Below are 14177 nucleotides of genomic sequence, written 5' to 3'. Positions count from 1 at the left end.
CTATTTACATTCTAAGATGCCGGTGAAGATCATGTATTGGGTTGTACTACAAGGTAGCTCGAATGGAAAAGCATGCAAGAGCATTGATGACATAGTGGTTTTAAAAGGAAGGTGTGCAGGCAGGACAGACTTAAGTGATTCCCTATGGTTTTTCAATGCATAAGAGTATCAGCCAAACACTCACATGTATGCTCCTGTAGAGCATCCTTGGCTTCTAAGAAAGGTACTGATAGCAATTTCAAAAACTAGGCCGTATTTGCCAGGTTCTAATATCATAACCTTGTAAATCTGTCCTCTCTCTGATAGTAAAAACATATTTCTAAAGTCCTGGAGGAGGCTCAGATTTTCATTAAGCGTCTGCTACTGTTTTTGATCAAGGTAAAGCTAATGGAGGAAGTCACGCACCTGCTCCATCTCGTATGACTGAGCTGAGTTTGGAACTGAAGAGGACGTCCACGTGATTCAAGATGAATTCCACAACTACTGACTGGATTCGCACCTCCATGAAAGCAGCTGTTCCACTGAAGCAGGCAGACTCGATCTGCTTTGATCTGAAGAAAAGGAAGATTAAATAAAATTCAAACAGCCAGAAGACTGTGGAAGATATGCTCCCCTTGGGTAAGGCTTCGTCACGTGTTGAACTGTTGTGCCACATTGCTCGGGCAGACAAGACTTTAGGGGCAGTTAAGAGATAAATCTCGTCAAAGCATTATACGAATGGTCATACTGACTGCAGTGATTTACATCCAGGTTTTGGTTTCGGGTTGGAGTCCTACTGAAACAGGCGAGAGGAACAATGGGTCAAGAAGGAAAGAAAGCACGTGGCAGGTCCAGATTGAGGTAAGCATTGCATATACAAAGTGGGGAGCTTTCCTTTAACTTCTTTCTAGAAACAGTGAATGGCAGCAGTTTAATGCAGTGACACTGTAGAAAGCTCAGCATGGTCTTCTGCATCGTTTTTCCTCTAGCAGGGAATGTCTCCAACTGGTCCTGCCCAGCAAGTACCCCAATATTCACAACAGCAAATTCAAACAAGAAATCTTTTGACTGCTTGTGGGTGAATTGCCATAAAGGAGAAAATAGCTTTCCCTCATTAACTGCACACAGGGGAATCTCTGACTCGGATTTCTCAGGTTGGTAGCAAAGCAGTCCAGAAATCAATACAATAGAAGCCAGGGTGATTTTTTTGTCTTTGTTTTAAAGCACAATTTTTTAAATTACACCATTAATTTTAAAATACCCTATTAGGCACATTCAAAACAAATTTTAGGAGACATTTATCCAACATCATTTCCATAAGTCTGAATTTTTGCAGCCAAAAGCTGTCAAATTAGACTCCGGAGATTTCTGCAGTGGGAAATCAGTGATGCCACTAAACACATTTTCCTGGATGATCAAGGACACACTAGGCTCATCTAACCAGGAGAGGAGAAATTATCATCTAGAAAGAGTTCTGGGGGTGAGAACAGACTAGGCTCATTCCTTGCTAATGCTTAACTGTGGTCAGTGGAGCTGCAGTGCAGCGAGAGAGAGCAATACTGGGGTATTCTCTCACAGTGTGTCAGTGCAGTTCCACTGACAACAGCAGAGCTATTAACATCACTTTCAGAAGCTTGCCAGCTGGTCTCAACCCCCTGCTCAGAATAATTTCCTATTAAAAATCTTACAGGAGAAGAGCACATTGGATGGAAAAAAAGGAAAATCTTTTTCTAGGCTGCTGAAAGTTATGATTTTCTGGACAACTGATATCTATCTTTTATTTTTGTAAATACAAAAACTTACATAAGCCTTGTATTTGAATGGGAAAAAAAAAAAAGTTACCTTAAGAGGTTTGGAGCCCAGACAATTGCCAAGTTCTTAGTGTGCATATTTGTGATGGAGCAGTAATCAGCTAGACGAGCTAAGTGTCTCATTAAGAACTCCAGTGTCCTGGAAAACAAGAGATAGGCAAATGTTCAGCACCAATGAGCAAGCCATGCTGCAAGTTACAAAACAAACCCCAGTTCATTATCTTCTTTAGCTTTGGGAGCTCACCAAAAAAAAAAAAGTTGTACAATGTACAGTAAGAAGGATGGTAAAGTTGTCTTCAGCAAATAATTACATAGGGGTGGGGTGAGAGGGAGTCTCTCCTGATTTGTCCCGGGGTAAAGGAAAAGACTGTTCAAGCATCTGCCCTCAGCCAAATAACTGGACCCAGCAAAAACCGAGGTGGATGGGAGTATGTTAAATGCCACCAGCATAGCAGGATCTAGAAGCAGAGCACCCTGGAGCTTCATAGCACTTGGTGGCTTTATTATAACATTGTGAAACAAATACAGTCCTTACACTGTATTTGGGACATAGTGCAATGCTCATCAGAGAGTTAGAAGAAAGGACTTTGAATATAAACCTCCTGGTAAAGAGAAGACTACTTGTTTACACAGCCTGGGATTTTGAAAACGAGCAAATTTTATCTGAATTCTACTTCGGAAATGAGTGCCTACAGCTTCCTTATACACATATAAGAGGTACACAGCAGATACAAGGTTAAGCTTCACAGGACTTCTGTTCAGGTAAAAATAAAGACTGTGTTTTAGATCAAACGCTGCTGCTATCACGACATGGGGAAGATAAGGAAGGGCCCAGCTCCATTCCTTCCAGCCAGCGCAGGGGGCGGCAATGCGAATGCTGCTGCTGCCTCCTCAGTGCTGACGCTCAGCGACAGCCCGGCTGGCACCTGTCTCTCTGTGCCCCCTTCACCGAATGGCAGCAGGGGCCCAAAACTTCTCAGGTGGGAAGGGCGCGAAGCTCAGATGGGTGTTTCTGGGTGGACACAAAGCAGGCATCTCCAGCAACCTGCACAGCCCTGCTGCACCTCAAACACTGCCTACCTGCATGGAAATTCTCACGGAAGGGGAGCAGAACAACAAAGTGTCTTTCTGTCCTTCTTCAAGCAACCCTGAGGAATTGAGGTGAGCTAAGGCAGAGCCCAGCAGTACAGCAGCAGCAGGGGGAGTGCGTGGCACACAGCTGCCGGCTGGGTCGCTGCGCTGCCGCCTGTCCTGGGCATGGGCATCCCTAAGGGATGCGCACTGGGCTCCCCTGAGAGCCATCTTAGGGAAAAGGTGGAAAGCACCAGAGAAAGCTTGACAAAGGAGATTTTGGTTTTGATACAGTCTTCTTCAAGGCCCTGCTCCCTTAATTAACATGAATAAATTATTATAATTAGTTTCAATGCTAATTAATTACCAGACCTTATACTTAGTATTAAGTCCCATATGTTAGTCAATGCTATTTAATTACGCATGACCATACATTATAATCAAAGCTAATTACAATACATTGTTTATTAATATTTAATAATGGATGGCCTAAATTATATAATCCCATTATAATCAAATGATACTCACCATACATAATAATAATTAATATTATTTAAATGTTGGTTGATATGCATTATAATTAGTTATCAATACCAATCACCACACACTGTTGTATTTATTTAAGACTAAATGCCATACAATAGTTATTAATATTTAAATAGCAATGTATTGTTTTATTTATACCAATCAATACATTGTCATTGGTCAAGGCTAACTGCAGTAATTATTAATATCATTTAAATAGTCATTAATATTATATTTTGGTATTAATACCAATCACCATACTTCGTAGTATGAAGACATTTACCATACACTGCAATAGTTATTAATACTGGTTAAATGAACATTAATATATATATAATATGATGATTAAAGACTAACTGTCATGCACAACAAAATAGTTATGAATACTAATTAGTGTGTTTTAATATAATGCATATAATTTAGCATGTTATTCTAATAAGCTTGTACTGTTTAAATAATCAACACAGTATAGTTTTATTTCCAAAAGATCACTGTTAGCATTTGCTAGTTACTATCATTGCTATTATAGTTAAATATTAAATAGATAAAACTTTACTAAGCACTGCCTTGCCATACTGCAAGCAACCACTCCAGAATACAACACGATCCCATCCATCATCCAAGCTGCCCGACCGTGCTCGTATGTCCTGCTGCTGCTCCTCGTGTATTGACATGTTCAGCACTGGCCTGCAGCTAAAAACTATTTGGGGCAGGGGGAGGATGCTTACGGCCAAAATACACTTGAACAACTTAAACCAAAGTCCTGAAGCAATTTTTTGGTGTTCACATTTCACTGTCTTTACTGCTATTCCGAGAGAGGGTATTGTGCTCCCTCAATAAGAACATTTCCTTAATGATATCAGCCACTTGTGCCATAACGAGCTTGTATTTGCCTCCTATACATACTTTCCAGAGGAAGTCAAATAAGACGATGTAAAGTATATGGTGTTTGTCTGGTAATGATCTAATTAAAATATAAATCAACTTTATGTAGCCATAAACCATTTTAATATATACAGGCATAATGCAGCTATCTTGAGAGGCAAGACTGGAATCGCACCATTACACTCTTGAAATGCTAGCAATGCCGAGCTATAACCAGACTGAAGGCTGTACTAACCTGTAGTGAGGCGGGGGGAGCTGCTGGATGACATCATGGATTTTAACCAACCGTTCTTCATCTGTAGCAGCAGAGACAGCATCCTGGAATAGCACAGTCAATGATTGAGATACGAATAAGGCCAGATACCTGACACAGGGTCTTGAACTAAGTGGACAACGCGCTATTCTCTAGTGCTGAGACAGAATTTGTTGAGCCTCTCAACCTTCCAAGAGGCATCCGTCTCTGGGGACAGACTGGCACACAGCTAATGCAATAAAGGGCAAGTAATTCAAGCTCTGGGCCAGTTTGTAGCTTGATTGTACAGCGCGATTCCTTGCAGTGGGCATTCAGTTCCAAGTAGCATTTGCTTCTAATCCCATTCCTGTTAGATAAATCACTGGGGAATGGCAGAAGATAGGGGAATTCTTGCAAGCATTGTTAATACCCAAATAACCTTTACTGGGGCCCCCAGAGTGGCATCTATATGGTGTAGGATGTGACACAAAGGCACAAGTGAGTAAACCTAACGGGGCAACAGAAAAAGGCTCCCAAACCTGGGGCCTTGTTGCACCCACCTTTTGAAGGGGCAGGATGCTAACACAGCAGGTGGGCATTTGGTGTGCAGCATGAGCTGTATTGGTGTTAGGCTGGTGGTTTTACAGACGCACACTTTGGGTGTCTATAAAAACACCAGCTTAAAACAGAATTAAGGCAAAGGAAAGTGCGTGGATGTGCAGATAACAGGTCATGCTGCGAGGTTAAGTGAAAGACGTTGCCTTGTACTCACTGAGAACTTCTCGTAGAGCTGATATGTCAGCAGGGGGTTCGGGAGCTCCCGAAAGTACAGTTTGCAGAGGGAACCCACGCAGTGAATGTCCTGGATGTATGTATCCTTGGTTAGGTCAGGAATCTGCTCGGAGTCAAACTCATGGCTGGAGATGAATACACAAAAGTGGGCAGAGGGAGGTTGGCAAAGAAGAAAGAAAATAAAAACACAAATTACTGTCAAGCAAAGCAAGGGTTTCCTGATTTACGGGATAAAATAATCACTTAGTCACCAAAGCCCCCCCAAGCCATGCTTGTGCTGCTACTAGAGTGTTTTTTTTCCAAAATGAGACTTTTTTTTGGTATGGCCTTTTTCAGTTAGTTTATAATCTAAGCCTACAATTTAATCTACAATCACTTTTCCTGTAACAGAGCCTTTCACAAAATCTCCAGAGCATGTTTTCCAAGACCACGGAGGCAATCTGACTGTTCAGCTCCCGAGGGCCATGACGGGGAGCTGCCTGGAGGAAGAGTCCCCACGGGTCAGAATGAAAGCTGCTGTCCCTTTGCATTTCAGAGGCCTGGAAACTGAAATGATAAAGCAGCGCTGAACAGCAGCACCATTGGCACTGCTGCACGTGGAAACTACTGTGTGCAGAAATTCCTTGGGTCCAAGCTGGTGAGCCGAGCACGCCTCTGCTACGGGGTGAAAAGAGCCAGCAACCACATGAAGACAAACCCTGAGCATTCCCTTGGTTTTCAGAGAGAGGAAAACCAAAATCACAAACATCTATGAAATAAAAGCTGAGCTTAGAAGGCCAAGAGCTGGCTTGCTGCTCGGATATGTGCATGGAGATTGCTGTTTCAAATTAGCAGGCCAGATCTGCAGGGGCTGGCATGGCCACAGGGAGCTACGAGAACATGGCTGCTTTTGCTGGAGCTCAGTTTCCCTGCCATCCTCGTTAAGCTGTAAACCCAACAACTTATCATCAACGCGGGGAGTCACCCTGTCTGCACTACAACCACAGCAATGGCAGGGGCTTGCTGGCAACAGCCCCCGCCTCCCCCTAGTCCAGGCCAGACAATTTGTAACACAGAAGATACAACGCGACTTAGGCACAGTTCGAAGGCCGAGCTTGCCCCTCTCGATCAAGTGTTCATCCCTTACGAGACGAGGAAGGAGCTCCTTTCGCCTGGACGCGAAGGCTGTGTGAGAGAAGCCAGTTCACAGTGCCGGTGAGAAGGGGAAGAGGGGTCGACTTCTTCAGACAAGGTGAACAGTCCGCCCCAGCTCCTCATCCCAACAACAGCACAGAAGAAATCAAGGTTTCTGTTTTCCCCAGCCGATGGATTCGCTGTAGCCACACTCCTCAGCGCTCAGCATACGCAGCTCCCACAGGCACGTTCTGACTCATCCCTTACTCACACTTGGAAGAGAAACTTGTTTCCTGCGCTTGGCTCCGCAGAAGAAGAGAGAGCTCAGAAGAGCCATCAGGGAAAGGCACCAACCCGCCCAAACAAACAAACCGAGCCCCTCTGGCCACCTCCTGCCCTACTCCAGCACTCTGCTGCTCCAGCACACCTTCCCAAGGAAGAAATCCCATGCCATGTTAGAGACCTACCCCTGCAGAAGCAGAATATAGAGTGAAGAAAGGGAAGCCTTACATGCAGTGTTCTTTCTCTGACTATATAGAGAACAACTTATTTCTTTTGACCCTTAAGGTAGATTTTTTTAGTAGCATACAACTTCACAGCATCTCAGAAAAAGCCAGAGCCAAGTACAGGGATGCCCACACCAACCCGACACTCGTTCTCCTTTGTCTACCGGCCAAATAAAGGCAGCTACTGTGCTACTAAAGAGCCAGCCTCTGTCCTGGAGTGAATCTCTCACGTGGAATAAAATTCTCTTAACTTTCTGTCCAACTGAAAAAAAAACCCACCTTTAAAACCGGGAAATTCAGTTCTTCTATTAGAAACTTAACAATTGCTCACTTACAAGGGCACTGCAGAGCTAATTTTGAAATAAGCTTAACGATCTGTTTATATAACTGGAAAGTCCAGCAATGCAACATGTCCTGCATTAATCAAACACTTATGAAAAAATCTGTCATGAAATTTGACAGGGACAGTGCCTACAAGTTATGCCATGTACTTTCAGAAAATTGAAAAGTAGGCTATCGTTTTGTTCTCTGTACTGTACCAGGGTATTATGCAACTGAAGTTTTAGAAAAATGTTTTAAAGCACCTTTGGAATACATCAAAAAAGAAAATGGTTATAAAAGATGGACTAGGGCAGTGATTAGAAAGATGGTCCAGCACAAGTCAAAATGGGGAATTAAAGGGATATAACTGAAGCAAGGGCAAACATTTTATTCAGCCGACTCTGCTCTGGACAGCAGCTACAATCAGAGTCTTTGGAGCCTGCATATCAAAGGCTCAGGGAGTAGATTTTTGAAATTGAACTCGCTGTGATGAAAAACAGGCTTAAGCTGAACCAGAATAAGCCCATCCATACAAGGGTTTGTACAGTAACTGTACCGGCTCAAACCCGTCCATTTAACTTGGGAATAGCTGGTACAAAAAGGATATCCTTCATATGGAAAACACCCCTCTGCTGCCTCTGTGAGGCAGCGGGCCTACGATCAAAACTGGAATTAGTCACATCCCAGTAGGTTCTCTCAGGCCCTTCACAACAGAAGAATGCATACCAAATGATGGGAGGAAGAAACGGGGCCTCACAAAAGGATAAAGGGCACTCAGAGCGATGAGAACAGCTCTTGAGTGGGGACAACACACACCTAGCCTTCCTCCTCACAGCCACGCAGCAGGGCCATGCCACCCACCAAGAATTATGCAAGTACTTCTTCACATGTCGCTAATTAATTGCTAATATGCCAGAACTCCAAAGCAGCAAGGAGAAGTATCAGCTGCTCCAACGGGCTCCAGGAACAAGAGGAAACAGGAATGAAATTTGACAGCAGTGACACCACAGTCCCAGAGCCTTCCAACACCCTATCCTGAAGGAAAACTTCCCGCAGAACAAAGTCTACCAAACAACCCTGCACACCTGTAAAAGAGAACTCCAAGGCAGTGGCAATCCCAGCACACCACCCTTGGAGCGCACACTGCACACACAGAGCTGCTGAGCAGCCAGCCCCGCAGCTGGCATGGGGCAGGCTCCTGAAAACACAGCCCCTGAATCCGGGGCACGCCTCGTTCCGCCTCTACAAGCAGGTTTATCAAACGCAGTGCTCCTACCGTAGTTTCTGGATGTTGGACGCGACCCCAGACAGACGATATATTCCATCCACAATGCCATGCTTCTCAATGAATTCAGTGCAGCTCTTGAGGACCTGGGGGACTAAAGAACAAGTGTCATTGGTTAGTTGAGCGTGTTATTAAAGTCCTTGTTCAGGCTGCGGTCTTGTCAGATCCCATAAACTAAGCCCAGCTGGGCTAGTGCTTTACTTCTTCCTTAGAGGAGAAAGCCTGTAAGAGTTTTAAGTGCAGGATTTGGGGAAGAAGCTGGACAGAAGTGCGTTCTTTGCTTTAAAGAAATGCCAGGATATATGAATCAGGTTGGAAAAAGTCAATTCTGGTCAAGCAGAGATAGTGCAGCTCCCATCACAGCTCCCACAAGAGCTGTGGTGTTAAATCTCATGTTCAGAAGAGCTATAAAACTGAGTCAATATGCTCTCTTTGGCCAAACGGCTTCGTTGTTTTCAGATCTATACGTGAATTGCTTGCATAGCTTGGTTTAAGCAAATACAAATGTTAAAGAGCTGCTACATTCTGCACCAGGGACAGTGGAGTTTTTACAACTGATAATTTCTTCCCCAAAGCCTACCAGAGCGTGACTGGATTTAGACAGCTACACAACATACCACACTCACAGAAACATCAGATAGACCAGGTTATGACAGAATGGAAAAATAAGCCCAGAAGATATAATTAGGTGTCAAGTTAATATTCAAGCCACTTCACCAACCAATTCTTTCCAGTTGACTTCTCAGCCCCATGCAGCATCCACTGCCTGAGCTATCTGTCCATCCTTGTAGGCTTAAGGAACAGCAAATCATTTTATTTACCGTAGGGAGATAAAACTGCTCTGAGCACAGAAAGAAAATCAGGACTGAGCTCTTGTGAACATCAGCAAATCATCATGGAAAAGCTCACATCCTTGTGCACTCCTCTGTAAACCACCTTTTTGCCACAGCTCCTTTGATGATCGAGATTTATTCTTACATTAGATGCCAAGTCTGATCAATTTGCCACGTGGCACAGATTCTGAATAGGTCATGTGGCAAATCCCCTAACATCAAGCAGCAAATGCCATCTGCCAGTCAGTTTGACTAAGTGCTACCCAACTTGGATGCTCTGTGCTCTCCCCTCCCAGTCACTTCACGGCTTTTCTTTGGGCTTGCAGCAAACAGCCAAACACGCAGCTAGAGAAGAGCCATTTCAAATGGTTCCTGGGAGTCAGCCTCATCCTGGGTTAAGGACACGTCTGCTCCACACTCGAGCACAGGAGAGAACAAAACCTGCATAGCTGTGTGGCACATCAGTTGAGCAGGAGCAGCTATACTAGACGAGCCCCTGCAGCTGAGATGCCCAAATATACCAAGAGGCTGTCAATACTCAGCCGGCCAGACTCTAGTTTCTCTAGCACTAGGCATTTACAGCATCTCACACTGTTTTCCAAAGCACGCTGCAGACTTTGGGGCACGCAGAGCCCTTGTACACCGAGCAACGGCATAGAAAAAGCGCTGGAAGCCAAGCGCTGCTTTTTTAGGGAAAGAAAACCATCAGAGGTGATTACCTTCTTCTCCTCTCCCCTGTAGATGGAATGGAAATTTTAACTTCCACTAATGCAGCCAAAGGCTTTTACAGAAGGAAACCTCAGCATCCGCTCTGAAGAAAGGCACCTCTTGCAGCCTTGGGAGCTCGGAGCCGCACCACACTGCTGGCATTAGGAATCGGCCAGACAGCATGCACAGCCAGGCATCTGAGCCAGGATAAGCAACAACTCCTTGCTGCCGAGCGAATACACATTTGGAGAGCATGTTGGTAAAATGTGCATCAGTCATCCACAATACCGTAAGCTAAATGTCTTGAGAACAGAGCAGGCGGAACAGATGGCCCTAAATCCTAATACAGTTTCAAAAAACATTTTTAGAGGACAACACTTACCCCTTTACGCAAAAAGATTCAACACCTCTTCAAGAAGAAAGTTTTAACGCTTGAAGTGGATAGGGTAGGAATTACATCATACTCAAGCGGCTGCCAAAGGGGCTGCCTACGTATTGCACCGCATCACAGTGTTAGGAGCGAGTGCGACCCAGGTATAAATGGATGCAGAAACCCAGAGGTGAGAACAGCCCCACCCCTTGCAGTGAACACAAAGGACAGCCTTCAGGCGCAGACACGGTCAGTGCTTTCTTTTCTTGTGTGAGGAAAGAGAGCACCCTAGATGGCAAGACACACTGGAGTAATGCTCATTTTGGTTTCCCTGAGAACCGGGCAGGACTGCGCGAGATGTCCGCACGTATCTCTCTTCCCACCACCACCCATTAAGAAAGGTGAGAGGTCACAAATCTGTGATCAGTGAGCTAAGTGAGGATGCTGGGCTCAGCACCGAGTCAGCCACGCATTTCCTTCTGCTAACAGCTCGACTGCCAGGGTCACAAAGGACTGGGCAAGGAGGTAAGGTTTTAAAGCGTCGTGGTGAGACCTGCTGATGTGTGGCTGCAAAGCCCAAAGATTTCAGTGGTTGATACTGGAGTCTGAATGGGCACCCCATGAAATCAGCAGCGCCCTCTGAAATAAATAAATAAATAAGCAAGTAATAGCACGTTCCCTGCCCACCTAATTCCTACCAGGGAGGCTGCTAACGTCTGAGAGGGGTGATGCACACACGGCACAGGGGGAGCCTGCACAGGCAGCCCCCCCGTTTCTCTGCACACCCTGAGCACGGCCAGGACACCTGCCTGCGCGCCCTAATTGAAGGCTGTGCCACAGGGAACAAATCTGCGCGTTTCCAAGGCCTTATCCTGCTGGGGTTTATCTAGCTGTGTCAACAAACAGCACGGTAAGAATGGTATTTGTGCACCGGTTCTTCGGAGCAGCGACCTGTTGTGACAACGTGAATCGGGTCAAGGGAGCACGGAGGGGAGCAGTGGGCTGCAGCAACAGCAGCGTGCTTCCTAAACCACTCCTCTGTCATGGACGGGCCTGGGCACAGTTAGAAAAATTAATATATGCTGAAAAAAATCTAGCAGGCTTGTTCTATGCATTTCCTAATCTGGTTGCCAGGACGATCTGTTCTTTAAGCTAAATATATCATGCCAGCGCCACAGATATTTTTGGGGGAATGCTGCACGGTTGGAGAAGTGACTGAAATACAAGAAGGGCCATAATTACACTTGAAGGCCCTTTGCTGGAATGGTGATTTGATTTTACTCATTTTTGAACAAAGACGACGCCTGACTAATGTGTTTAATCTCCCCCTCCCCTTTGAATGCTAAGCCCCTTAGCTACATATACATCAGCACACGTTTACGTGTGTGCATGCAGGGCACAGTGCCTGTTACCACCCGCACGGAACAGCAGGGCAACAGCACAGGCTAAAGCTTGGGATCGTGACTGTGAAGTGCACCAAGACCACCACCTATGGTTGCGACTTCTCCAGGTACCTACAGCTACCTTTACATAAACCTGCGTCCCCTGCCGCGGAGGTGAACTTACTGGTGTTCAGGTCCCCACTTTGGCTCCTGGATCCCAAACCAGTCACCAGATCTGAATCAGAAAGCTATGTCACAGCCGCATCCCAGGGGGAAACTATCAGGGATTTCTCCTCATACGCTGTAGCATCTACACTATAATGCTATTAATATTAGCCAATTACTATATTTTCCTGCAATTCTAATGACCAGCGTTGGTGACCCAGGTGGCTTGCAGTAACTGCTGTGAAGGTCCACCACGCTCAGCACCCCATTTCTGACAACTGCCCCAAGCAGGTCACTTGAGGAAAGACCAGAACAAGGGCAGGGCACCTTGCACATTATATTCCTCCACTCCCCAATAACCCACTGCTCAGGAAACTTGTGGGCCCAGCACTGGTGTCTGTCTTTATTAAACCCAGCACAGCCCCTTCCAGATCCACGTTCCCAGGCAAATAACAGAAGTACTAATACCGGCTGTTGGGTTTACTCCTGTTCTGAGCAGTACCATCTCCATCCACTGGCTCCAGATAACTTCTCTGCTGTGAAGTCATGGACTCAGCTGCAGCCTGCTAAAATCCACTGGCAGGTGCCACTTTTGAACACCTACCTCTTCATGAGAATCCGAGCACCGTACACATCCCCCGTTCCAAAATCCATCACCTCCTTCCCATCCCTCACCCCCTTCCCTTCAGTATCTCAGACAGGAGGTAGTGCCAGGCTGGAGACGCGGATGCGTCAACAAAGTGGACCCTGGCACATCTGATCACCATAGCAGCTAAAGGAATTTTTTCAACTTGTTCCTGAGTCTCTCTCAGCTGGTTTGAAAGGTTTATTGCATCTCCTAGGGCTCGTTAACTGGTTAATTCTTTCCCATTAAGAGGAAGCAGAAGTTTTATGGTTTTCATTCTGAAGACCATTTTGATTCATCCTGAAATCAGTCACATTTCCTCTCCTATCATCTTGCTTTTATTTTTTCCCTTTTAATCTTTTGTAATGGTCCCTCCCTGGGTTTTGGGAGGCTTATTTATTTATTTTTTTTAATTTTTTTAAAGTACGTTACTGGAATCAGAACTATTTGTTCAGGCTGGGGAATGAGGCCCCCCATCAAGCTCCCCTCTAGCAGCGTCGTTTTCACAATATTACAGCAATAAGGTGAACTGCCACATAAGCCAGGCCTTTCGGCTGGTTAATGGACCACGGCATGCTGAAATGCAGCTGCTCAGCTGAATTCCACACAGAGCAAACAAATGCGGAAAGCTGAACCTGCCGCCCAACAGCAGTACAAAATAAACTGTCCTGAGCGCCACACCGAGCCACCTAAGCAAAAGAAATAGCCATGAATATCAAGTACCCATAAAGATAATTAGGAAGAATACGAAAAAGAATAGAACCGAGTGCAGGAATGTAACAGCAGGTTAAAGGCTGCATTTTGAGCCACAGGAATATAAATTTGAACAATCAGCTACAAGGATGACGCTTAGATGGGAGACAGCTCACTCTTAGTTGTCCAGGCTGCCTCTATAAACAGCGAGGAAAGTCAGGTACCCGCAGCAGATAACGTGCCCCGGGAACATGTGGTGCAATATAGGATGGTGTGGATTGTTTTAGGGATGTGCCCATTTCTTGAAACTTTGTGACTAGCTGAGACTTGGACAACTTCTAGACATCTGGAATTAGCCAAACAGATCCTGTCTCCCTTACCATATAAACACAAAGTTACATAAGAACCTAGCAATGAACGTCCTCATCCAAGGAAGTACTGCTGCTTTTACCCCAATCGTTCTTCCTCCTATTCTTAGCTCAATTTTTCAAAGAAACTTCCAAGAATTTCCTTAAAAAAATACAGTGAAAAACTCTAATAATTCAGACTGTAATTTTTCTCAGAGCCTCATTTCAAACTACTCAGTTCTGGAACTCTTCCCTCCGCCTTACAGTGAAAGTTACGCAGGAAATTCTTGTAAAACAGCACGAGACAGAGAGGTTATGGACTTTGTTTTCTTGCCCTGGCCTGTAAGGAACACCCTCTGCAGGAAGGCGCTCTGCCACCCAGGGAATCACCTGCACGTGCCATTTGGTAAGCATGCAGACCCCACCATGCCCTGCGTGTTCAGAAAAACAACAACGAACTTGGAAAGATTCTCTTCTCCGGACATTTGGCTCCTTCCTAAATCTGTGTCCTTAAGTTTGAATCAGCAGGATTAA

At 45.2% G+C, this 14177-nt stretch overlaps 1 protein-coding gene across 16 annotated transcripts in view; it reads right to left on the bottom strand.

Annotated features, from left to right (window-relative positions):
* ARHGAP32 (Rho GTPase activating protein 32) overlaps positions 1-14177 on the bottom strand; it is a 262161-nt gene that overhangs the window by 15216 nt on the left and 232768 nt on the right. For all 16 annotated transcript variants that reach the window (XM_066981261.1, XM_066981262.1, XM_066981264.1 and 13 more), the window contains 5 exons: positions 8512-8614; positions 5276-5420; positions 4507-4589; positions 1822-1929; positions 406-551 (listed from right to left, as the gene is read on the bottom strand). In XM_066981261.1, coding sequence (XP_066837362.1) covers positions 406-551; positions 1822-1929; positions 4507-4589; positions 5276-5420; positions 8512-8614 — 585 coding nt within the window. The remainder of the gene's footprint in view (positions 1-405; positions 552-1821; positions 1930-4506; positions 4590-5275; positions 5421-8511; positions 8615-14177) is intronic.

The sequence above is a fragment of the Anser cygnoides genome, chromosome 21, assembly GCF_040182565.1.
Source record: "Anser cygnoides isolate HZ-2024a breed goose chromosome 21, Taihu_goose_T2T_genome, whole genome shotgun sequence".
Classification (NCBI taxonomy): Eukaryota; Metazoa; Chordata; class Aves; order Anseriformes; family Anatidae; genus Anser; species Anser cygnoides.
The sequence above is the reverse complement of the archived record's forward strand: the minus strand, read 5'-3'. Positions and strand labels throughout refer to the sequence as shown.